At 44.5% G+C, this 25,893-nt stretch overlaps 1 protein-coding gene and 1 long non-coding RNA gene across 3 annotated transcripts; one reads left to right on the top strand and one right to left on the bottom strand.

Moving 5' to 3' along the window:
• Nucleotides 1–1,338: 1,338 nt before the first annotated feature.
• On the bottom strand, nt 1,339–5,908 carry NUDT15 (nudix hydrolase 15). The gene is made up of 3 exons (XM_084767608.1): nt 5,663–5,908; nt 3,877–4,073; nt 1,339–1,998 (listed from the first exon to the last, which is right to left on the bottom strand). Exons 1-3 carry the CDS (start codon nt 5,815–5,817, stop codon nt 1,838–1,840), a joined length of 513 nt encoding a protein of 170 aa, XP_084623734.1. The 5' UTR covers nt 5,818–5,908; the 3' UTR covers nt 1,339–1,837.
• Nucleotides 5,767–25,250, top strand: LOC311589300. Of its 2 annotated transcripts, XR_014776493.1 has the most exons (4): nt 5,767–5,905; nt 8,281–8,384; nt 13,089–13,242; nt 23,130–25,250. It is a non-coding gene; the product is annotated as an uncharacterized lncRNA (long non-coding RNA). The 2 variants fall into 2 exon arrangements; XR_014776492.1 differs by lacking the exon at nt 13,089–13,242.
• Nucleotides 25,251–25,893: the final 643 nt, after the last annotated feature.

Below are 25,893 nucleotides of genomic sequence, written 5' to 3'. Positions count from 1 at the left end.
TTGAGGCCTGTGGGACAGCCGGGACTGGAGAGAAACCCTGTCTTGCTACTTCACCCCCTTAAAAAAAAATCCGGTTGCATTTTATAATATTCATATTAGGACTCTGGTATATATGAGAATGTACAAGACAAAATGACTGTATCTTAACAAGTAGTCACGATTAGGTTTCTAAGAAATTGAAACCATTTATTACAATCCAATACCACACAAACACACATACACAGAGTAAGTTTTATGGAAGGCTTGGAATAGAAGGCTGCTCTCTCGTGGCGTCACCTTGTCCACTGTAACTTTGTCTCATGTTTTATAGGACTGGGTCTTCTGCTTATGTAATGTGCACAGGCTAGCCTGGGACCGTTAAAAGGAGTTCCATTAACTGTAACTTCAAGCATTTAACATCTGTGTCTGAGACGTTTGTATAATTATCAGTTTTAGACAATATGTTTTATTACTAGGAATGTATTATAACATGGTAGATTCTTGGATATTTTTCAAGACAGGGTTTCTCTGTGTAGCCCTGGCTGGCCTGGACTCTCTTTGTAGACCAGGCTAGCCTCAAACTCACAGAGACCCACCACCTTCTGCCTCCCCAAGTGCTGGGATCACGGGTGTGCACCACCACGCCTGGCTCTTACTGTCAGACATTTAAGAAGCAGCGTAAAACATAAGAGTAAACTTGGCCTTCTCCTCAGTTAGTACCAGTTAACATTTTGGTATAGATTCTTGTTAAAAATTCACGTGCCAGACGTGGTGGTACACACCCTACTACCTAAGTGACAGAAGCAAGTGGATGTCTGTGAGTTCGAGGCCAGCCTGGTGGTGCACACAGTCCCAGACCACCTGACACTCATGATGGGTCCTTAAGGTATGCAGCAAGCACTCAACCAATGACCCACCCAGAAGGTCAAGGACCATACATGTATCATACGTGAACACACACATTCTGCAAATGTGTAGGTATAAATAAGAGAAAGTGGGATTTATAAATAGTAAGAGAAATATGGTACGTGTGTTAATTCTGAAAAAAAAAACAAAGGCTCCTTAGCAAACATACAATAATATAGTATTTGAAAGCAAATTTCAAATGTTAGCTACTTCTGACATCATTCGCAGCAGTGAGCTTGTAAAGGGAAAGACAAGCTGTGGTCTAGAGCAGCCACTCGAAACCCTTTTGGTTGCTGTTTTTTCTTGGAGCTGAGAACAACCCAGCCTAGCAAGAGCGCTACCACTGAGCTAAATGCCCACCCCGCCCCCTTGGGTTTTTGGATCCCTTTATAAAAGCTTAAAAACCACAGAGCTTTTTATAAGCTTTTATGAAATGATATTTAACACTAGAAATTTAAAACAAGTAAAGTTTATTGATCACATAATAAAAATCAAATGCATGTTAGCACGTTTTCTTGTAAACAAAAATCCACCAGTGGAGAAAGTGTCTCCTCGGTGTCTGACCTGACAGTAGGAAGCCAGCTTTGTTGGCCTTTGCATTCCGTCTGTTACGGCACTGGTACATCACATGTAAAGCTCTCGGTTCAACCTTCAGTACCAAAACAGAACATTCCAGAAAACTGACATGATGACAGGCACTAAATGGCCAGGTGTCGTGGTGCACGCCTTTAATCCAGCAGCCAGTGTTCCTCCCTGTCCTCCTTGGTTTTGCTCTGACCAAAAATTAACCCATGAGAAACAGGCAGACTGGTAAAAGAACAAGACCCTAAAGTAAAGGATGAGGCGCTTCAGGTGGCACCTGTGCAGCAGGGTGAGCTGGCGACAGTACACACAGGAAGAGAGCACCAGGGGCTTGTGCACAGAATCTTTACTAAAGCTTTTTTGTTTTTAATCAAGGAATCTTCTTGTTCTTTTCGAGGTGCTCTCCCCTGTACCCTTCCAGGTGGCTCAGGTCCTCTTTAAATGGATCATAGCCTTGTTCTTTTAAACAACGGAGAGCCCAGAAAAGCTGGTCTAAGGGAGGAAATGCTTCCCAAGGAATCCACTCCCAGCCTAGAAGAGAAAGAGAGGCGATCAGTGCACACAGGTGGCAGAGCAGGGAGCTTTCATTTGGTGAGCCAACCTATTAACGTATTCAACAAAACAAAACAAAACCAGCTGAACTTACAGGTGACCCCAAGCCAACCAAGGGCGATGTCTGGGCTAGCTTCTCTGAACAAATAGAACCTACATTTAGAATGAAGAGCTTAGGGAGAGGCGACCATGAAACATTAGGCTGGGTTTGTTTGTTTGTTTGTAGACAGGGTCTCATGTATTAAAGCATTCAGTCTACCTGAAATCCAAAGTGTACTCTTCGCACAGATGAGAAAAGATACCCCACCATTAAGTAACTTGGCCAGGGTCACAGAGAACTGTTAGATCCAACGTGGACCTCCAAAACAGGGCCACTGACAGGCTGGGCTCTCACAGGGCAAACAGAAGGATTGCTGGTAGCTGAAAGTCTTGGTGACGGGCGTTTCTGTCAGGAAGAGCCACTGTGTCCCTTCTCTGCCTCTATAGCTCAAACAAATGGGGCATCTAGTTCCCTATTAACACGTACCTGTAGCACATAGCAAGTCCCCAAGCTTGCACACCCCCCCCCCCAACAGCCCACCCAGACTCTAAACTTCTAGGCTGTTCCACCTGACAGATGCCCTCCAATCGCAGCCCTGTTTCTTTACGACTGCCAAGGCGTTCCCCACCTTTTGGTACTCTGTGTTGTGTCCCCCAACCCCCAACCCTCACCCCCACCCCTGCCATGGCAGCTTTCAATTCCTCCAAATAAGCCTTTCTTTCTACCCATGGAGTCGTTTAGATCATGACTTTCACTGTGCCCTCAATTACAAGAACAGTACAGGAACCATCACACAAGCCCAGGCGGTCTATTTTACATGCCTCAGGATCTGCGCGCTTTCACACTTATACTCTGTGCTGCTGTACCAGGACGGCTTGCAGTGCAAGGGCATTTATTTCAGTGATTTCTGCAGGTTGGAAGCCTCAGATGACAATGCTGGCAAGACATGATGTCTGGTCATAGCCCCTTTCCTGGCTCATGGGAAGCCACTCTCCCTCTGTAGCCTCACATGGAGGAAGTAGTGAGGATCTTTCTGGGGTCTCTTTCCTGTGAGCATCAGTTGCAGTTGTGGGCTGCTAGGCTTGAATACACAGTACTCCAGACAGGCTCAGGGTAAACAGTGGATCCCAAGCTGCTGCCACCGCTGCCTTTGCTGCTGCTGCTGCCAGGGATGCTGCTATTTCGGGAAGCGATAGAAACTTTAGGAGGCGTGGACTGTGTACAGGGTCACTGGGGATGCAGCTCTGAAGGCTACCGCTGGCCTGTATCACTCTGCCTCAGTCCTGCAGGGAGGCTGTGAGGCGAGAAGCCTCTATTACAGCTCTTCCATGACATTCCATCTCACTAGGGGCCCAGAATCAACAAAGCCCAGGTCCATGGGCTAAAACCTAGGAAATCCAAGCCAAAGGGATCTGCTTCCCTTTTGTCACAGGAGGGCTTTGCCCTCCTGACCAGATCACATCCCAGAGGCCCCATCTCCTGTCACCATCACCCTAAGTCAGAATTTCAAAACAGGTGGGGGTTTTTTGTTGTTGTTTTTTTGTTTTACTTTTTTGTCTCTCTTTGAGACTACATCTTTGTTTGTAGCCTTGGCTAGCCTGGAACTTTATTTGTAGACCAGGCTGGCCCCCAAATCACAGAGATCTGCCTGTCTCTACCCTCCAAGTGCTGGAATCGAAGGCATGTGTCACCACTCCGAGCGCCAACACTGGGAATTCTGGAGGGCAGACAGAGAATCCAGTTCTCTTCGTATGGCAACGATTCTCCTCCCAACTAGGTTTCTCTCAAGAAAATCACATTATTGTGTATTGTCTTACTTTCATTTTTTTCAGGTTCCATATTCCTTGGCTCTGAATCCCCAGTCGTGTCCACCTCCCCTTTCATGAGTATGGTGACATAATGGTAATCCTCCTCCTCAACAAAAGAGTTTACCACGGAGGCAAAGCGCACGTTTTTCAGGCGAAGTGCAGCCTCTTCCCACGTCTCCCTCTGTGCACACTCTTCCCAGGTCTCCCTGGGAAAAGAAACAGTCTGGTCGGTACACATGTGACGTGAGATTCTTGGTTGGAAAGTTGTAGTTGGTTGTAGTATAAAGGAAAAGCAACAGTAATTATGATTTAAAAGAAAACAAACCTCCATGTTGGTATTATACATATTCTATAGTTAGTGGTTTGAAGACCCAAATAGCTTTATATCAGGCAAACCCCAGCATTTCACCACCAGCATCAACTCCCAGGCCTGGAGATAGACTAAGCAGCCAGGGGGCAATTTACTGTGTCAGGTAATAACCTGGGCTTTCTCTGGGCGGTGGGGGGCGCACACCTTTAATCCTAGCACTTGGGAGGCAGAGGCAGGTGGATCTCTGTTCTAGGCCAGCCTAACCTACAGGGTGAGTTCCAGGACAGCCAAGGGTACACACTGTCAACAAAAACAACCAGACTTCCGAGTCAACTCTACCCAAGGAAAAGGGAAACATTAATTTTCTCATGGGTTGTTATGTTTCGGAAGTGCATTAAATGCCTTCCCTGTGCTTCAGAGTTCCAATTTAAGCCTCAAATTTGAGGCCATGAGGCAACAGAAAAATATGTGATCTACTTCTGGGGCTTGCTTGCAGTAGGCTAGTCCTGTGATGACTGTGCTCCCAGGCCACACAGGGAAGTAGAGGTTACCTTCAAGAGGAAGGAAGTTGTACATGTTCAGCCTGGTAGAGGACTATTTCCCTTCTGTGTAACGGAAGCCAGTGAGAGGCACATCCCATTAAATAAGGCATGCCAAAATCCCAACACTCGGGAAGCTGAGGCAGGCAGATCTGAGTTCTAGGACAGTCAGGGCTACACAATGAGACCCTGTCTCAAATAGTTGATAGATTAGATGGATGGATGGATGGATGGATGGATGGATAGATAGATAGATACAGAGACGATAGATAGATAGATAGATAGATAGATAGATAGATAGAAAGAAAGAAAGCATAACAATGGCTGATAATTACTGTAATAGGGAGCTAGGATTTCCTTTTAAACTGCCAAGAAAATCTAGTATGGTACATGTTGGATACGGCGTAGGGAGGCTTGAGACTTCACCTTCCAAGTGTTTTATATTACTATACATTACCAAAGGAAACCACACTAGATCTGGCTGTTTTGGATAGTTTTATCTGTTATTTTTAGAACACACTTGCGAGCACAAGGCCAGGGTTTCATGGCGCGGGTGTAGAAACTGCCTTAGCTGCTCTCCCTCCTTTGTAGGTCTGACACATACTCCACACAGAAGCGGCGGAGCCTGTCTCACAACACTCCGATATTATCTAAGTTTCACAGGGCAAAGGGAAGAGTCCCCGTTTTTTTCATTACATCCACTTTCTTTGTAAACACCAAGAAACACAAACAACTTCCACGTGCAGCCAGAAGAGGGCGGAGCGAGGACTGAGGGGGTGCGGGTGCCGGCACAGCGCCCCCTCCTGGCGCGATCCCGGAGGACCCCCGGGTCCGTAGGGAACACACGGAACGTAACTGCGCACTGACGCGCGTGACACGGACGCATGTGTCGTGCGGACTGCTGCTACCCGCGTAACTTCCGCTTTCCCGAGGTTGATTTGCTCACCCGAATTCCAAATGGCCCCCAGGAAGCTGGAAGCTGCCGGCTCCAAACGACCCTTTCCTCTTCCCCAGCAGGACGCAGCGAGGATGCTCGCAGCTGACCACCACCACGCCAACTCCAACCCCCGGCCGCCGCCTCCGCTCCGCGTCAGCGGCCATAGCGCTTGGCTACACCCGGAAGTGACGTTCTGCTCCAAGCCCACCTTCAGTTTACGGAAGCCCGCTGAAGCCGAGCTTAGTGCTTTTTGTGAGTGTTACATCTCAGAACTCAGCTGTTGCTTGGTAGGTAGATCGTGTAGAAACAACCCATGTAAATTACTCATTTAACAGAAAGATGATTCGGAGAAGTAAATAAGACTAATTCATAAATTCCGCTAGGATAAAGTACGTATTTTAGAGAAAAACATACTACATCAGATAAAAATATACGCCAATGAAAAATGAAATATAAAAGCAAAAACTCTTGGAGAAGTCAGCTGTAACTAAGCTTGACATGTTAAGTCTCTGGATAGGCAAGTTTGCTTTAAAAGTATGGTTTTATTTTTACTAAAGTAATGTGTGAATAATTTTAGAAACTCAGTAGCACAAAAAACTCTGAACAAGAACACTGTCCTCTTTAGTCCTGCTTCCAGTGACAGCTTTATCTCTTTGATAGGTTAATTATTATATTTGCACACGTATTTCTAGGTGGGTACTTATTTTAAATCCTAGGTCATCCATTAGAAATTTACAATAACAATTAGCTTAGCCAAGTTCTAGTAGACAGTTTAAAGCAAGAGAGGCACAATCATTATTTTTGAAAGTGTTGACTATCAGGGAAATACACACGAAAAGTTCTTTGAGATCCTATCTCACCCTATTCAGAATGCCTGCCATCAGGAGTTCTGACCACAGATGTTGGAGAGGCTGTGAGAGGGAGGAACCCTTATTCACTGTTGGAGGGGTAAAAACGGTTACAGACATTATGTGCATAAGTTTGACAGTTTCTCAAAAAAGTAAATGTAGAATTGCTATACAATCTAGTTGATTCACGCCTTGACATATACCCAGAGAACTGTGTGCCCATCACAGAGATATTTGTACCCTTGTTTCTATATGCTCTATAACAAGGGAATGGAACCATCCTAGTTTTCCATCAATAAATGAATAGATAATGGACGTTTGGTAAATACATTAACATGGATTCTATTCAGCTCTGAAGAAAAATAAAATTGAAAAGTTTGCAGAAGAAACTGGAAAGACTTGCAATGTATAGTGTTAAGCAAGGTCACACAATGTCAGAAAGAAAAAAGCGGCATATTCTTCCTCATATATGAATTGCAGCCTATGGTATATATGTATATGTATAAACACTTGGACATGGAGGCACAGTAAACCATATAGACATGGTGATGAGGAAGGGATGAATGAAGGTAAAAGCCTTCTAAAAGAGGAAATAAGGTTAACTGCTTTTTCTAGTTGCACTCTTGTGATTTTTCGGGATTTTGGTGGTGGATAAGTATATTTGATGGTGAAAGTAAAACCCCGCGTGAAACCCCACAGAATTACTGCTCTGACAGTATAGGGAGTTGTTGAGCTGTATTCCCTTAGGGTTTGGTAGGAAAAATGAAACAAACACTTTGGAAAACATATTGTGTTTCATAAAAAGCAAGTGCATTCTTGTGACACGACTCGGTGATCCTGCTGCTGGATAGTTGTTTGAGACAAACGGAAGTTTATGTTAATGCAGTGATAAGTGTGGAAATTCTACAGTGGCTTTATTTACAATTATCAAGGTGTTGCTCTGTGGTACATTCATAAGTGAGAGCAAACAAATTAACTGTGGCACATGAATAAATGAGAAACAAGGAACACCACATTGGTACCATCAACTGCGCAGGCAAATCTCAGTTGCACCACACTATGTAAAAGTATTAGATACAGAAGCTGGCTAAGTCCACTTAGAGGGTTATCTGAAATAAACCACACCTTTGCCACAGCCAGTACATCAGTGTTTGCCTGAGGCTTAGATTACAGGGAGAGGTCAACTACAAAAGACCAGGAGAGGTTTTCCTGGGACATGGAAGTGTCTGCATGTAGCCTATGATGGTAATAACGTGGCTGTTTTAATTCGGAGGAGTTTATTATAAAAGGAGTGGAGTTGCTGCGTCTGCATTAAGCCTCAGTATATCTAGCTTTTAAAAAAAAAGCCAAAATAGAACTTGCAGAAAGGAAAAGTGATGAAGTACTCAGCCGGTGAGGAGGACCGAGGCAGTGCAAAGCGAAGTGCCTGCTTGCTGTCAGAAGTTCCTGGCGTAGGAGTGTATCTAGGAAGATTGCGAGTTTTTTGAGGAGAGCAGCCTTGCACTGGGCGATGGGAAGACAGATGCTTCCTGTCACTGCGTCTAGTAGAGTTTGGAGTTGGACAACGGTCATAGCAATGGACGTCCATGTTCAAGAGAGTAGGTTGCTTTTAAAACAGAGTAAGACCTTGGGGACTAAGAGGAGGTGACAGGCGAAGAGAGCAGACTGTCCTACTTAGATAAACTCACCTTTAGCTGCTGCTTTCACGTTTTCCATTATTTTATTGTAATTCTGTTTTACTTTACGAAGTCCCCAGTAAACTGTGGTTCTCTCCTGCAGTCTAGTCTTCGCTGTGCTTTGGAGAGTTGGAGTGAGCATGGGCTTGTCTCTGCATGCAGGAATGACTGCAGAGGAACGTCATTCCAGAGAAGCGTGAAGCCAAGGTAAAGAGCCTTACCGCAGCATCCCTGGCTCCCAGAAAATGTCCCACATGTAAGGGCACCACGAAGAACATTTGGATGATGAGGTGGCTCAGCAGTTAAGAGCACTGGCTGCTCTTTCAGAGGTCCTGAGTTCAATCCCAGCACTCACATGATGGCTCACAACCATCTATAAAGGATCTAATGCCCTTTTTCTGGCACCTAGGTGTATACACAGACAGAGCATTCATGTATTAAATAAATAGAACATTTGAATAAAACTGCTGTCAAATAAATAAATAAGTAAATAGAACTTTGAATAAAATTGTTTTCCTATAAATGAATTAAGAAGAACATTTGAAGAAAACTCTTCTCCAATAAATAAATAAATAAGCAAGTAAAAAGAACATTTGAAGAAAACTGCTCTCCTATAAATAAATAATTGAGTAAAGAGAACATTTGAAAAAAAAACTGCTCTCCTATAAATAAATAAGTAAAAAGAACATTTGAAGAAAACTGCTCTCCTTTACACTAGTATAGTAAAATAGCAGCTGAGTAGTTACATTGTATCACAAGACAATGACTTTTCCTGCAAACCATGTGCTGTGTGTAAAGGGTAGCATGAGTCACATGGGGTACAAATGGCTGAGTGTGAAAGGTAAAGTGACATTTGAGAGGGGAGAGAGGTGGGAAGATGGTGTAGCAGATAAAAGGATTGGCCACCAAGCCTGATGACCCGACTTTGACCCCCAGAACCAACACTGTGGAAGAGGAGAACCTGCTCCAGCAAGTTAGCCTCTGATCTCTCCGTGTCCTGTCCCCACACACTAAGTTAACCCAACCAAACTTCCTCAAAATAAGAGGTAAAAGAAGTGAAAACTACCCTGCTTAGGTGATGCACAGTCTAACCTGAGAATCCACACAGCATGAGCCCTGCTGCGTAGTCACAAGTAATTAAACAAGGTGCGCCTGCTGTTACTGTAGCTCTGGATCCTGAGAGAGAGGCTCAGAGCCCCATCTCCTTCCTGGCTTAACATAGAAACTTTTCTCTTGTCATTGTACTGGTTAGTTTTGTGTCAGCTTGACATAAGCTAGAGTTATCTGAAAGGAAGGGACCTCAATTGAGAAAATGCCTCCATTACATCTGGCTGAGGGCACTCTCATACTCACACCCTCCTCCTCCTCCTCCTCCTCCTCCTCCTCCTCCTCCTCCTCCTCCTCCTCCTTCTCCTCCTCCTCCTTCTCTCTCTCTCTCTCTCTCTCTCTCTCTCTCTCTCTCTCTCTCTCCCTCCCTCCCTCCCTCCCTCTCCCTCCCTCCCTCCCTCTCATTAAGACAGAGTTTCTTTGTGTAGCCCTGGTTGTCCTGGAACTTACTCTGTAGACTACTCTGGCCTCGAACTCAGAGATCTGCCTGCTCTGCACAGGCCTGTTGGGCATTTTCTTAATTAGTGATTGATGGAGGAAGGCCCAACCATTGTGTGTGGTGTTATCTATGGGCTGGTGGTCCTGGGCTCTATAACAAAGCAGGCTGAGCAAGCTCTGAGGAGCAAGCCAGTAAGCAGCACCCCTCCATGGCCTCTGCATCAGCTCCTGCCTCCAGGATCCTCCTCTGAGTTCTTTTCCTGACTTTCTTCAGTGATGAACAGTGACATGGAAGTGTAAATCAAACAAACCCTTTCCTCCCCAATTTTCTTTTTGGCCACAGTGTTTCATTGCAGCAATAGAAACCCTAACTAAGACAGTCCTGTTTTACCATGTCCTTGATTTTGGTTTTTTCTTTTTTCCAGAGAGGGTTTCTCTGTGTAGCTTTGGCTGTCCTGGACTTGCCTTGTAAGACCAGGCTGGCCTCGAACTCACAGAGATCCACCTGCCTCTGCCCTCCCTATTGCTGGGGTTACAGGTGTGCACCACTGCCCCTGGCTCTATGTCCATGTTTTAATGACAGTTTATATGTTTATTTTCCATACTTCTGTGGTCTATGATGTTGTTTTGTTTTTATGTTCTACCGGGAATTGAACGTAGGGACTTGAGTGTGCAAGGCAAGAAGTCTGCCACTGGGCTACCTCCCCAGGCCAGTCTGTTCTTCCCAAACCAGTTTCCACCAGCTCGTTGTCCAGTCTCATTCCACATTTTGCACTTAACCTAAGAATATTCCTAGCAACGAGTTAGGGGTGAGTCTTCTGTTATTTTCTTGAAAGTGTCTGACAAGTTAGGATATAAGACAATGCTTTCCAAATTCTCCTCCCTTCACCTGGCGTTCCTCAAGGGGCGGACTCGGGAAAGAGACTCATCCCTTCATTTCCGCCTTGTTCTGACTAACTATTCCTGGCTGGTCTTCTGTGCTTGAACTCATCTGCTTTCTCTTTCCTCTTTGCTCTTGGCAGTCCCTGCATTTAGTTTTGAAGCTCTGTGTAACTCAAAACCCACATCACAAGTCTGTGTAGCTTAGTATGGAATCTACTGTATCCAAGTCATAAGTTTAAATCAAACTAGAATGCACATGTCCCCCAAATGACCTGTATCCCCCTTCTCTCCTTTCTTCCAACACTTATCACCAGCTGACACGTGGGTCTGTGCAGAATTAATTAAATGCATGCCTCTGGGGATTATCTTGGTTAAGTTGACAGGTAGGCAAACCTGTCTTCTGTGGACCGCACTGTTCCCTGGGATAGAATCCGGGAGTGTGTAAGGCTGAGAAAGTGAGCTGAGCACAAGCATTCATTTTGGATGACACTTGAGAACACGAGTCAGTGAGACACACAAAAGATCACTGTAGAGAGATACTGTGATCACAGAACACGGACAGTACACTTCACCAAAGAGACACATGACTGAGGGACCTAAGGGCGAAGTCATCATGCCCAGCACAGTGAACCAGCAAAACGATCACCTGTAATGGAGGGAAAATAACGAACCTAAGCAGCCTGGGGGGGGGGGGAACCCCCAAAATAAACTTAGCCAAAATTTCTCAGTAATAGACCTAAGTATAACTATTCTTAGCTCTCCAAATAAAGATACAGATCAGCTCATTAGATAGAAGAGCCAATAGGATCCAACTCTGCTGTTTCTAAGAAGCGTACTTCCCTGGCAGAGATGCTCACTGTCAACTCAGAAAGCAAGTGGACACCGAAAACAAGCTGGCTCAGCGATTCTGGTAACTGATAAGCTGGCCTACTATCACAGCTCGGAGAAATAGAACGAGAAACCAACAACAACAAACTACAGAAAGTTTGAAAACACTTGGGGATTGAGCCACGGACTCTTTTTAAAATACAAGGCTTATTTATCTTTATCTTCCGTGTGAATGTTTTGCCTGCATGTATGCATGTGTATTACATGTGTAACTGGTGACCACAGAGGCCAGAAGAGGGCAGCAGATCCTCTGGAACTGGAGTTTCTATCCAGGTGCTGAACCTGCGTCCTCTGGAAGAGCAACCCATGCTCTGACCTGCTGAGCCAGCTCTCCAGCCCCACACAACATACTCCCGAATAACCTATGGGATTATTTAGGAATCAAGGAAGCAATTGAAAAAAAAAAAACTCCTAGAATCAAATGAAATGAAATGAAAAATTACTAGTACCTCTGAGACACAGCCAAGGCAATTATGGGAAAAAAATTTGTGTGTTTGTGCTATTTGTTTTTTTTTTTAATCAGGAGCGAGGAGATGGCTCAGTGGGTCTAAGCTCTTGTGTCAGGCCTGATGATTTGAATTTGATCCCTGACTCTCACAAGGTGGCAGAAGAAAACCAGCTCCTGAGTGTTGCCCTTTGGCCCTCACACATGCCGTGTCATAACATGTCTTCACACGTACAATTTTTAAAAATCAGAGATATCACAAATAAATTATCTAATCATGCAACTAAAGGTTTTAGGAAGAGCAAGCAAAACTCCAAAGCAGCAGATAGAGAAAGGATATAAACAGCCGGACAGTGGTGGCGCACGCCTTTAATCCCAGCACTTGGGAGGCAGAGGCAGGTGGATCTCTGAGTTCGAGGCCAGCCTAGTCTACAAAGTGAGCTCCAGGACAGCCAAGGCTACACACACACACACACACACACACACACACACACACACACACACACACACAAACACACACACACACCAAAACCTGTCTCAAAATAATAAACAACAACAATAAAAAGGAAAGGATACAAAATGGGACAGAAAGTAATGAAATGGAAACAAACAACCAAACAAGAAACAGCACAAAGTATCAACGCTTTTCATAAAGAGCAGTGCGATTGATGTAGTCAGAGTCTCCAAATAGGAATCTCCGAGGACCAGATGGTGCTTGGTTATACCAAATCTCTAAGGGATAGCTAACATAATGCCCCCAGCATAGTCCACATGGAGAAAGGAAAGAGCAATACTACACCTATTCTACTTAGTCACCGTTGCTATGACAACCAAGAGAAGGTCACATGGTCACTATTTGGAGCTTTTGAGGAAAGTCGCTCTGATTTCCAAAGAGACTGCACCAGTTTCCGTTCTCGCTGCTAATGCTTAGGCTTTCCTATTTCCCCACATCCTTGCTAGCATTTTGTCGTTTGAATTTTTTGAGGACAGTGTCTGACCACAGTGAGATGGAAATTCAAAGCAGTTTTAATGCACGTTTTCCTGATGGCTGAGAATGTGGGAGCACTTTTTCAAGTATCTATTGGCCATTCACGTTTATTCTTTTGAGAACTACTCTGGTCACTGGAGCTGTGGTGTGTTTCTCTCCACAGGGTCTTGAATTCTGGCACGGACTCTTCACAAGGGCCGGAAAGAACCTCTGTCCTATCTAGGGCTCATACTTCGTATACCTGCTGGCCCTCTGTGCTTGTCTACACAGCTCTAAGGACACCATAAGCCTTTCTAGGTTTCCCTAGGTTTTCTGAAGTAAGTATGAACATTGAGAATAAAATTTACTTACAGCAAGATGATGCAAAAGTCTGTAACTATCCTGGAAGGAATGGTGTGTGAATGAGTGAGTGCGCGCCTGCATGTGTGTGTGTGTGTGTGTGCACGCAAGTGCGTGCGTGTGCATGTGTTTAGGTTAAGATAAGGCCAGGTGGCTCTTGTTTGTGCCGCTGAACTGTGCGCTCCAGGCTGGCTTTCCTGTGAGCTTCTGGCAGTTCTTGTGTCTCGGTGTCCATCTTACCATAGGACTTCTGTGGTCACAAATCTGTGCTGCCACATCCAGCTGCCGCGTGGGAGCCGGAGATGGACTTTGGCTGCCAGGCTTGTGCAGCCAGTACTTTGACTGGTTGGGCCTTCTCCCCTGGAAACAATGAAGGCGCTCTAAAGTCACACTTACGCCCCTTCCTTTAATAGTTCACTGTTTAATAGCTTAATGTCAAACTATTAAGTAGTGAACCCCCAAAGAAATAGGAATTTCCCTTGGAATCCCATGCCAGAAGAAGGAAAATAGATCGCAGTAGAGCAGGAACCCATCTCCCCGAAAGAGGTCACACCATCTGACAACTGTCAGGCCATCTTACAGTGGAGACTGGAGTCCAGGCAGTGATGAGTGGGACCAGCTAAACCAGGGCTGCTACTGTGCGTTCCTTCTGCCCTCTGTATAAGCCTAAGCCTCACATCTGGACCAGGTGGGGGTGTCCCTAGACCTCTTCTCAGTGTGCCCACAGGGAATAAATCTTTTTTTTTTCCTCCTCTTTGCTGTTACTTGGTTTCTGCTTCTTCCCTACCCTCAAGGGATTTTGCGACCTTGGGTGCCCATCCAATGCTCCTTGTCCTAGATTCCCAAATCTCTCCAGGGTGGCTCAACCCTTTGTCCTGGGTACGATAGCCCTTGGGAATCCAGGGCACACAGCTCCTTCTCAAGGGAGTACCATCAAAACTTCTCATTTCTGTCCTTATTCTCTTTCCCCCATTCTCTCTAGAGGTGAAACAATGGTGCCGGGAACAGTGAGCCCAAGATGGAAGGGTAAAAGAATTACTGGACAGGAGTTGGCACAAAGGTTTTAGTAAAGAATACATGCTGTGGACAGAAATACAGGGGGGTGGGGGTGGGGGGGGTGGGGGAGGGTAAGGGGGAGAGTATGAAGTGCTTCCCCGAAAGACACTGGGATCCTGTTAGAGTAGCTAAGTTACCTATTTTATCTTGGTGGGCTGTTGGCATCATTCAAAAATCTATTTTTATTTTGGTTTCTTATATCTCTTTCTCTCTTCTTCACCTCAATCCCTTCCAACATTCCAATACCGGGTAGGAGAGAAAGAAGGTTGCGGGAAAGGTGTTAAAGTAACTTTTATCCTCCTGGCTCAATTGTTGTCTGGGAGGCTAACTGCCGCCTTCTGCTAACCTAGGCCTGGTCCTGGAAGCTTCTAGCCTCCATACAATCTAACCTAGGCCTTGAATGTGTTCAGCCTCGGAGACTTACTGCTTAACAAGCTCACCCTTACTTGTGCTTTCTGAGCTCTGGGCTGGCTGTTTCCACTCAGCTGTTCTGGCTCAAACTCTTCTCCCAGCTGACTTATTTAATCTGGCTTCTCTATCGGCCTGAAATTGCTCTGCTTGGCCTCAAACTAACTCTGCAATCTGCTCTAATTTTCTGGCTTCTCATTTTTGAGTTCATTCTGTCTTCACCTGAGTTTTCTCTCTGCAACCCATCTCTCTATTACTATCCTGGTAAAAACTGCCTCTCTCTTCTTTTGAGAGTTGGATGTATCCTATTCTGTCAAATATTTTGATTTGCCATCTTTTCTGCCCCTCAATTAGACATCACTTTCAAATATGGGTGCTTCCTTTTACTAACTTTACCTTCTCTTGGGATTAAAGGCACGTACCACCATGTCTAGACCTAAGCGTTTCTTTTCTTTTTTCCTTTGTTTATTTTTTCTAAGCTTTTCTTTGCCTGATACTTGCTCTATTCCATCTTGGCCTTGAAACTCCAATCTATTTGCTTCTGTCTCCTGGATTAAAGGCGTGTCTGTATTTCATCTGGATCATACAGACCTAGATCTTTAGATGTGATCTCTTGCCAGAACAGCCATGTTCTGAATTAACAGTCCTCTACAGGAAAGGGGGTGTATTCCTCTTTAGCCCGTTCCTGCTGTTTAGGGTCATCTGGTTCTTTGGGCCAATACCTGTTTTCGTTTCAGGCTGTCTCTGACTTTGTCTCATCACACTGCCTCAACAGCAACCAGGTACTGCCTTCCTTCTAGGAGACCCCAGTCCCTCGCTGGGTCTGGCATTTATTCCCATTGGCAAAGACCACACCCCTGCATAAGGCAGTTCCCAGCTGACAAGGTCACTAGCCCTCTCATGAGGTAGTTCTCAGCTGTGGACAGCCCCCGTATCCCATACCTGGGATTAAAAGAAAAAAAAAACATGTTTACATATCATAAACCAAAACTTCCACAACAGTGGACCATTTGAGAGGGAAGAGATTTTAATAGATAAAAGGTACCAAATTGTCTATGTTGTATACATTTCACAATGTATATATTATATACATTTGTCTGCTTTCCAGACTGGTCTTTTAAGGTAAGATGTCAGGGATTCATCAGGAATTAGCCTTTTTTTTTTTTTTTTTTTTTAAAGTTTTGGAACCTCAGAGTTGAGAGGGGGTGATGGGCGCGGAGCTGGTTGGCATTGCTGATGTGTTATGGGGTCATAGTACCATCAGGCAAAAGGCTCAAGCCATATGTTATAGGTGGGGAAGATAATGATTATTGTAGGAGGTTGGAGGCTGGACTGCGTGAAATTTTTGAAGGCTGAGAAGCCCTCGGTGGTGGGAGGCAGGCATTGGAGTTGATGGCTGAGAACTCTCAGACAGTAAGTACCATTTGGAGCTTAATGCGCTATCATCCCAGCCCTTCAGATACGATTGTAACAGAAGGTTAAGTAAGCAGGGACCAGTGATACAAAGTGCACTTAAAAAGAGCAGGAACGGGCCTATAGGAGCTCATCGGTCTTCTCAACCCATTTTGGTAAGCTGTCTAGGAGCTGTCCCACCCGAGCACTGCACTAAACGTTGATTTGGGCTCTTGGGTGTTTTGGCTTATTTTGAGAAAGATTTTTTTCTGTCTTCCTTTCCATAGGTAGTGAGTGACCCAGCAGCACAGACTGAATTGAAGGAACTAACTCAGGTGCCTCCAGTCATTAAGGCTGCCTGGGACTCTGCAGTTTGGGAAGGTCACTCCTGCAAAGGAGCTAGGACTGTGGTGCTGTGCCTCTGGAGATGCCACTGTGGCCTTCCAGGCAGCGTACAAGAGAGAGATTTCTGATATTTATTACTGAGATTCCCATGGGCCGAAGGAGTCCTCTGAGAATAGACTAGGCCAGTGCTGCCTGTTCCAGCAACAGGTTGGTCGTGGCTAGCACTCCAGAATGGGGGAATTTCAGACTTTTATATTTACATGTAAGACATGAGGTAATGAGGTATAATAAGGTACCAGGCAGCAGATATGTTGTAGAGGAGTTTATTAAATGAACATGGGGGGAGAAGGAAAAGGGGAAGGGGTGCCCTAGAGAGAGAGACAGAGACAGAGACAGGGCCAGTAAGAAGAAGAGAGAGAGTAGAGACCATGAAGAGAGTCTATTCCTTCATATGGCCCTGGGCAGGGCCACGCCCACATGGCAGGTAAGCAATGACATCACAAGTAGGCAGACTGAAGCACTCTAACACAGCCAGTCCTGGAATTTTGTTTTTGTGACATGAGGGCTTGGAAGTAAGAATGCCTTCCTTGGAAAGAAGTCTAAATTGTGAAAACACTGGAAGATGAGAAATCTGGCCATCCAGCGTGGCAGTCCTATCACTTGTTTGGGAAGGCTAGCTACAGTTGGAACCACACAGAAACTTGTATCTTGTTCCTTTGTGTTACCTAATCCAGTTATATCCTGTCAATAGGTGGTAATGGAAGGTCTGAGGGGCGTCATATCAGGAAATTACTCAACACTACACAGAGGATGCTCAAAAGTGGGATGATTGTAAGGGATTTGGCAAGCCGGGGTTTGAACGACCAGAGATGAAAGTGGAGTCTCACTTAGTTTCAGGCAGAACTACGAAAGTTATATTTATCAGAATGCCAGTGGTCTCTCCCACTGCTAAATGGTTATGTGAGTGCTGTTTGGAGCAAAAAAGGAAGAGGCCTGGAGAGATGCTCAGTTGGAGAAAAAAAAAGATCTTTGCATTGTTATCCAGCTGCAACCGCTCGAGATGCGGCGGGACCTGGGAGAAAGGAGCCGATAAGCGAGGCTGACTGAAGTCTCATGCAATAGTCAGCTTCATTCGGAGCATCAGGCAACTTATACTCCGAGGGTTGAGAGGAGTCACGTGAGTAAAGTGTATAAGGACCAGCTGCATGTAGTGGACAAGCCACACATGGGAGAAACATGTTTTTCCACAGGGGCATATGAACATTCAATTGAATAACAGCAGCAAGCAATAATGAGTGTTCTGAAGTAACCTCACTCCTCTCTGCCACACCTGGGAGGAGCACAAAACACACTCCAAGAACAGTTCCTCTTTTTCTTTTTCTTTTCTTTCTTTTTAAGAAACTGATATCATAAGACACTTGTCTTATTTTCTTGGAGTTTTTTTCACAAGCACTCAGCTTTCTCCTTAGAGGACTGTGGTGTTTTGAATAAAAAATGACTCCATAGGCTCATATATTTGAATGCTTATTCACCAGAGAGTGAAACTGTCTGAAAGAATTAGAAGGATTAGGAGCTGTGGCATTGATGGAGGAAGTATGTCATGAGAGTCTGGCTCTGAGGTTTCAAGAGCCTCCCCACCCTCCCCTCACCCCCTGCCCCCCCAACTCTATCCCCCCACCCCCGCCATCTCTGCCTGAAGATTAGGATGTGGCTCTGGCTACTGCTCCAGCACCATGCATATTGCCATGCTCCCTACCGTAATGATAACAGGACTAAGCCTCTGAAACTGTAAGCAAGCCGCCAGCTGGAGAGACGGCTCGGAGGTTAAGGAAACTGACTGCTCTTCCAAAGGTCCTGAGTTTAATGCCCAGCACCCACAAGTGGCTCACAACCATTTATAATGTGATCTAATGCTCTCTTCTGGCTTGCCGGTATACAGAATAAATAAATCTTAAAAAAATAAAAAAGAGTTGTCTTGGTCATGATGTCTCTACAGAGACTGACAAAAATAGTATAAAAAGCATACCTATCTAGGTGGGCCATGGTAGCGTATGTCTTTAATCTCAGCACTTGGAAGGCAGAGGCAGGCAGATCTCTATAAATTCAAGGCTAGCCTGTTCTACAGAGTGAGTTCCAGGACAGCCAAGGCTACACAGAGAAACCCTGTCTCAAAAAACAGACGAACAAACAAACAAAAAATGTGCCTATCTTATTTATTTTATGAACCTCACTAGGATATCAGCACTGGGGTTTCAGAAGGACAGCATTTGGTAACCTAAGATGGTGTCCAGGCACCCTGTGAAAGGTCAGCCCAAGGGCTGCACTTTGTTTTTTGTGGGGTTGGGCTGTTGCCTTTGGCCTCTTATGTACCATGGACCTCCCCCTCTCCCCATCATATCTAACTGTGGACTAGCTGGTGCACGATAATCTCAAGTAATGTACAGAGGAACTAACCAGGTAGTTTATGGCCATAGGTAGGCTTGGGGAACCATCACATGTATCAACATGGAGTCTATTTATGAGCAAATCCAACAACTAGGCAGATTAGACCAAGTTTCTGTTCTGTTTATGACTAGATTGGGGGTTGGGGTGAGAAATGCCTAAACTATAAGAGACGCCCTTCTGGAGGCAGCACAACAAAAGTTATAGCTATTGGGAAAGTGGATCAGCTTGAGGTCATTGCCTACCTAGCACAGGGACATGGCCGTGCACAGTGTATAAAAGGACAGAGCTACCTCACCCCTCCCTCTCTTATCTCTCTCTTCCTATCTCTGCCTTTCTCTCTGTCTGTCTGTCTCTCTGTCTGTCTGTCTCTCTCTCTCTGGGGTACCCCTCCTCCCCCTTTTCCTTCTCTCCCCATGTTCACTTAATAAACCTCATGTAATCTAATATCTCTTGTCTGGCATCTTATTCCTTATATCTTATATCTTATTATTAAACATAAAGCAATGTACTTTTGATTTGCATGTCTCTGATAGCTTGTGAAATGGAATGTTTTTAAATCTGTTTATTGAACACTTGTGTTTCATCTTTTTAGAACAGTCTTACTTTATTGTCCCATTTACTGACTGGATTGCTTGGTTTCTTATTGTTCAGTGTTTTCATTCTTCATATAGTCTAGATCCTAATCTGTCAGATGTCTAGCTAATAAGGATTTTTCTCCCATTCTTTAGGCTATTTACTTCCTTAACTGCTTCTTTTGATATGCTGAAGCTTTTCGTTTCATGACATCCCATTTATCAATTGTTGGCCTTATTTCATAAGTAACAGTACTCTCATTTTAAAAGCCTTGGTCTATGTCTATATTAATTTTTTTTCTGAAACTGTACTGGATAGTTTTATGTTAGCTTGACACAAGCTAAAGTCATCTCCTTGCAGTGCAAGAACTGCCTTATTCAAGAATGTGTAAGAATACATTGTACCCAGGTGGCTAGACAGGGCATTTTAAGCTGATTGGCTAGGATATAGTCTTGGGGACTTTCCAGTTCCCCACCGTTCCAGACGAAGGAAACATAGTATTGTGGTTTTGTTAAAGTAGAGTATATATCATCAATTCAAGCTGAACATCAACAAGTATTGAATTGTAAGTAAAAGGCTATTCAGTCTCCCAGGCAAGCAGAGCCTGAAACCCTCAACTTAATTTCACCTTATGATCAAAACAGAGATTTAAAAACCAAGTGTCTCCTCTTATGCTAAAGTCAAAAGCAGGTGTTAACCTACAGTTCTAAGCAGGTTACAACAATCTGAGAGAAACCTCAAGAAAATGTCTTCATTAGCTGGACTCAGTTGCACACGCCTGTAATTTCAGCAGTCTGGGAAACATAGGCAGGGGGATTGCTGTGAGTTCCAGACCAGCCTGGTCTACAAAGTGGGTCCAGGACAGCCAAGACTACACAGAGAAACCTTGTCTTGTGAAAAAAAAACAAAAACAAAAACAAAACAAAACAAAAAAAACAACAACAACAAAAAGAAAATGCCTCCATAAGATCAGGCTGTAGGCAAACCTGTGGGACATTGTCTTAATTAGTGATTGATGGGAGAGGCCCCGCCCCATTGTGGGTGGTACCATCCCAGGGCTGGCAGTCTTGGTTTCTTTAAGAAAGCAGGCTGAGCAAATCATTGTGAGTAAGCAAGCCAGGAAACAGCACCCTTCTATGGCCTCTGCATCAGCTCCTGCCTCCAGGTTCCTGCCCTGTTTGAGTTTTTTTCCTGACTTCTTTTGGTGATGAGCAGTGATACAGAAGTGTAAGCCAAATAAACCCTTTCCTCCCCAACTTGCTTTTTGATCATGGTGTTTCATCACAGCAATAGAGAACCTAACTAGGACAAGTTGGTACCAGAGTGAGGTATTGCTGTGACAAACCTGACCATGTTGTGGAAGGACTTTGGGATTTTGTTCAAGAATAGGTATTGAGCGTTCAGTGCCTGGGCGAGCTGTTCTGTGGGAGCTCGGAAAACAGGAATGCTGAGGACAATGCAGAAGATGGAGGCTTGCATTGTGAAATTCCAGAGGGAAGTTTAAAGACTCCATCAGGGCCATTTGTTATTTAGGATTAAGAATCTGAGGCTGGAGCATCAGCTGTGATTAAAAGTTACCAGAACTACTGAAGTGAAACCTTTGCTTTGCTGGAATATTCGATGCTGGTCAGCTGGAGCTGAGAGATTAGCAGTGGTTAGGAAGAGAGCAGCATCACTGAGGTGAAATCTGGGAAGTGTTTTCTGAAGAGTCAGCACGCAGAAGCTGTGTTCCAGAGGTGGCCAACTGGCACCCAAACTTGGCTGTGGACAAGTCACTAGGTGGTGCTGGTTTTGAAGGTGTGCGGGGGATCATGGGACGAAGCCGAGACTAGGCACTCTGAGAAGCCAGGAAAGGCCACTGGTGAAGGTGCAGCCTCCGTGGCGGTGGAAGGTTCAAGGCTGAGGAGGCCATGCAGAGGATGTGAGGCCTGGTACCACGAAGAGTGCCAAGGAGAGGCTGTTGGTGAAATTGGAGCCCAGTTGCAGCAGAAGATGTCAGAGTTTTGGAGACGGATGCCAGTACCATGGGAAGACCTCCAAAGCCAGCGGCAGTGATGGTGCGGAGCCTGCAGGAGCTTAGAGGACAAACTGGTGCCAAGGAAGGTGGCACTGGAGAAGCGACCCAAGTCTCTTTGAGGAGCCCAGGAGATTGTGACTGGATCCCAGACACTGGACAGTGTGTTACTTACACTGTTGTGAGTTCGTTTTACTTTGCTCTGATTGTGGCTGTGCCGTGGCTCTTTCCTTCTGAAGTAAGAGAATATTTGAATTAGTTTAGATTTTTTTTTACAGGGGTCCACAGTAGAGAGATTTTGAATTTTTAAAAGAGATTTTGAAAGAAATTTTTTCAAGACAGGGTTTCTCTGTGTGGCCTTGGCTGTCCTGGACTCACTTTGGAGACCAGACCGGCCTCAGACTCACAGCAATCCACCTACCTCTGCCTCCTGAGTGGGATTAAAGGTGTGTGCCACCACCACCTGGTAGGTTTTGGAATTTTTAAAAATACTGAGTATTTTAAAGGGAGCAAAATTTTAACGTGCTTGAATTGTAAAGATTATGGAACTTTTAGAGTTATGTTTTTAATGTAAGATCTTGGGGGTGAATGAAAATGGAAAGGTTGTGGCTTAACAGTGATGTGTTCATATATCAAGTTAATAAGAGGTCAGTTGTAACGAATAGACTTAGTCAATTTGACACAGCTAAAGTCATTTGGGAGGAGGAAACCAGATTTAATAAAATGCCTCCATTAAGATCCAGCTGTAGAGCATTTTCTTAGTGATTGATGGAGGAGGGCCCAGCCTGTTGTTGGTGGCTCCATCCCTGAGCTGGTGGTCCTGGGTTCTAAAAGAAACAGGCTGAGCAAGCCACGGGGAGCAAGCCAGTAAGCAGCACTCCTCCACGGCCTCTGCATCAGCTCCTGCCTCCAGGTTCCTGCCCTGTTGGAATTCCTGTTCTGATTTCCTTCCAGGATGAACAGTGATATAAGCGTATAAGCCAAATAAACCCTTTTCTCCCCGACTTGCTTTTTGGTCATGGTGTTTCATCGCAGCCATAGAAACCCTAACTAAACACTAACAGTTTCAGAATTTCAGGTCTTACAGGACTTTGATCCAATTGGAGTTGATCTGTGTACATGATGAAAGATTAGGGCCTAGTTTCATTTTTTTTCCATATAGCTATCTAATTTTGCCATCAGTATTTGTTGAAGGTGGTTTTTCCTCCCTCCAACATATATTTTTTGGCATCTTGACAAAATCAGGTATAGTTGTGTGGGTTTGTATTTTTTATTAGTTTCTGTTGACCTACATACCTGTTTTTATACTAATGCAATCCTGGCTTTATTATTGTGGCTTTATAGTATATCTGGAAATCAGATATGGCTATACATATAGTATTCTTTTTGTCCTGGACTGCGGTGGCTATCTAAGGTCATTTTTGAATTTTAAGAATGTTTAGAGATTATATTTAATTACACCATTTCTCTTTTCCCTTTCTTCTAAGTCCTTCCATATGCTCCTCCCTGCTCTCCTTCAAATTCATAGGCTCCTTTTCCACTACTCGCTATTGCATGCATATATATACTCATATACATAAATATTCTTAAATAGAACCGGCCTGTTCAATGTTATCTGTATTGTGTTTTCAGGGATGGCCACTTGGCCCTGAACAGCCACCTAATGTGCTCTTCCCTGGAGAAGCCCAGCCCTGCCGCTCTCAGCTGCCCTCAGGTGCCTGTCCTTCTCTGCATAGGGTTGAGGCCTTGTGAGCTCCTCCTCATTTGGTTGGCACATTGGGAGGTGCCATCCTTCTTCTGCTCACATACTGGCGATCCAGATGCTGAGACTTTCATGGTGAAGCTTGTGATGCAGCTAATAGACACAATCTTACAAGAACTCCCCGATGCTTCTGCATGAGTCTGAAGATTGTTCTCTGGTTTTTGGTGAAGAAGAATGACGTTGGCGTTTTGATGGAGATCTCATTGAATATTAAAGATCCTGAAGATTTCATTGAAGACCACCAAATAGCAGTATAGCCATTTTCATGTTGGCTGTTCGAGTCCTTGAACATGGGATGGCTTTCCATCTTCTGCTTCTCAGTTTCTTTGGTGTTTGCATATTTCTACAATGGAGGCCTTTCTCTTCTTTAATTAGGTACTTTATTTTTGTGTACACATTTGGCAATTGTGAGCATGACTGTTCCCTCAGCACGTTTGTTACTGATATGTAAGAAAGCTACTGATTTTAATATTCTAACTTTGTATCCTCTCACTTCTTCGCTAAAGTGTTTATAAGTTCCACAGCATTTTCTAGTTCTAGCTGGGATCCCTGTTGCTGTGATGAAATGCCATGACTGAAAGCAAGTTGGAGAGAAAAGGGTTTATTTGGCCTACACTTCTACATCACTCACTGTTCATCATCGAAGGAAGTCAGGACAGGAACTCAAACAGGGCAGGAACCTGAAGGCAGGAGCTGATGCAGAGGCCATGGAGGGGTGCTGCTTACTGGTTTGCTCAGCCTGCTGTCTTATAGAACCCAGGGCCACCAGTCCAGGGATGGCCACAACCACAGTGGGCTGGGCCTTCCCATCAATCTCTAAGCAAGAAAATGACCCACAGGCTTGCTTACAGTTTAGTCTTTTGTTTTGTTTTGTTTGTATTTTGAGACAAGATTTCTTTGTGTAGCTTTGGCTGTCCTGGGCTCGCTTTGTAGACCAGGCTAGTCTCAAACTCAGAGACTGGCCTACCTCTGCCTCCCTGAGTGCTGGGATTACAGGTGCCCAGCTCACGTATAGCCCAGTATTGTGGAGACTTGCTCAATTGCAGTTCCCTCTTCTCAGATGACTCTAATCTCTGTCAAGTTAACATAAAATTACCCAGCACACTAGTGGATGGTTTTGTTTTTCTGCAAGACAGGATTTCTCTGAAGGCTATCCTGGGCTCCCTTTGTAGACCAGGCTAGCCTTGAACTCACGGAGATCCACCTGCCTCTGCCTCCTCGAGTGCTGAGGTTACAGGTGTGTGCCATCTCACCTGGCCCCTTTTTTTTTTTCCTATTTCTTATGTATAGAATCAAATCTTCTTCAAATAAAGATATTGTAACCTCTTCCTTTCTTATTTATATCCATTTTCTCATCTCAATCTCTTATGTAATAAGATGTTTTAAGTATAACCTTGGTAAGTTCTTTTCTGGTCTTGTCTATTTAATGATATAAATATATTCTGTACCTAGGTGGGCATCACTTTGCCTAAATTTGAGAAATTTTCTGTGATTATTCAGCTGTGTGGTAGTGGTGCACTCTTTTAATCCTAGCACTTGGGAGGCAGAGGCAGGTGGATCTCTGAGTTAGAGGCCAGCTGGTCTACAGAGTGAGTTCCAGGACAGCTAGGGCTACACAAAGAAACCCTGCCTTGAATAAAACAAGCCAAACAAAACAAAATGTTATTTTATTTTATGTGTATGGGTGTTTTGCCTGCATGGGTGTTTTGCCTGCATGTATGTACCGTATGTTTGCTTGGTGCCTACAGAGGCCAGAAGAGGGCATTGGATCCCCAGGAACTGAAAGTTAATAGACAATTGTGAGCTGCCATGTGGGTACTTGAATTAAACCCAGGTCCTGTGAAGAGCAACCAGTGCTCTTAACCACTGACCTCTCCAGGCCCTAAGTTATTTATCTATTTTTACGTTCTTCTGTGTTCATGTTCATGATTGGTAGCATTGATCTTATAGATCTTGAATGTTTTCTTCTTGCTTCTTAAAAATAAACTCTTAAAATATTTTGGCTGCTTGTGGTGGTGTGTGCCCTTAATCTCAACACTTAGAAGGTAGAGGCAAGTGTGTCTCTGTGAATTCAAGGCCTGCCTGGTCTTCATAGCAAGTTCCAGAATAGCCAGGACTGCATAGAGAGCTTACCTCAAATAAGTAAAACTTTTATGTACATAAGCGTTTTGCCTGCAGGTATGTCTGTGCCCATATGTATGCCTGACGCCTGAAGAGAACAGAGAAGGTATCAGTGGGAGTAGTGTTACAGACGGTCGTGAGCTGCCATGTGGGTGCTGAGAAGTGAACCTGGATCCTCTGAAGAGCAACCAGTGCTGGCTCCCGAGCCATCTCCCCAGCCTCTCCTCAGACTTATTCATTTGTTGTCCTCACTGCGGTAGTGTTCCAGTCCCTCTGCCTTCAAGGCCTGATATTCTGTCTTCTTGATCCAGTCTATTGGTGAGGCTTTATGGATAGTTTCACCTAACACTGTAGTTTGGCTTTTATCCCCCCTGTATTTATATTTATTGAATTCTACTTTTATATCCTTTATTGACTTGCTGCTTTAGACTGTTTATGTTCTGGCATTAATCTTGGAATTGGTGTTTTCTTTGACTTATCTGAGCATCCTTATAGTCACTTGAATTCTTTGTC

This window comes from Acomys minous (genome assembly GCF_964271855.1).
Source record: "Acomys minous genome assembly, chromosome: 18".
In the NCBI taxonomy this organism is placed as follows: Eukaryota; Metazoa; Chordata; class Mammalia; order Rodentia; family Muridae; genus Acomys; species Acomys minous.
Note: the sequence above shows the minus strand (reverse complement) of the source record. Positions and strands in the feature narration are given on the sequence as shown.

What these genes read in the sequence shown, in the direction of transcription:
- NUDT15 (XM_084767608.1), bottom strand. Translation starts at nt 5,817, where the DNA reads ATGGCCGCTGACGCGGAGCGGAGGCGGCGGCCGGGGGTTGGAGTTGGC. An exon ending in GGGGGCCATTTGGAATTCGG is followed by an intron (nt 4,074 to 5,662) that starts GTGAGCAAATCA and finishes TTCTTTTCCCAG; the next exon opens with GGAGACCTGGGAAGAGTGTG. An exon ending in GGAACCTGAAAAAAATGAAA is followed by an intron (nt 1,999 to 3,876) that starts GTAAGACAATAC and finishes TTTCTCTTCTAG; the next exon opens with GCTGGGAGTGGATTCCTTGG.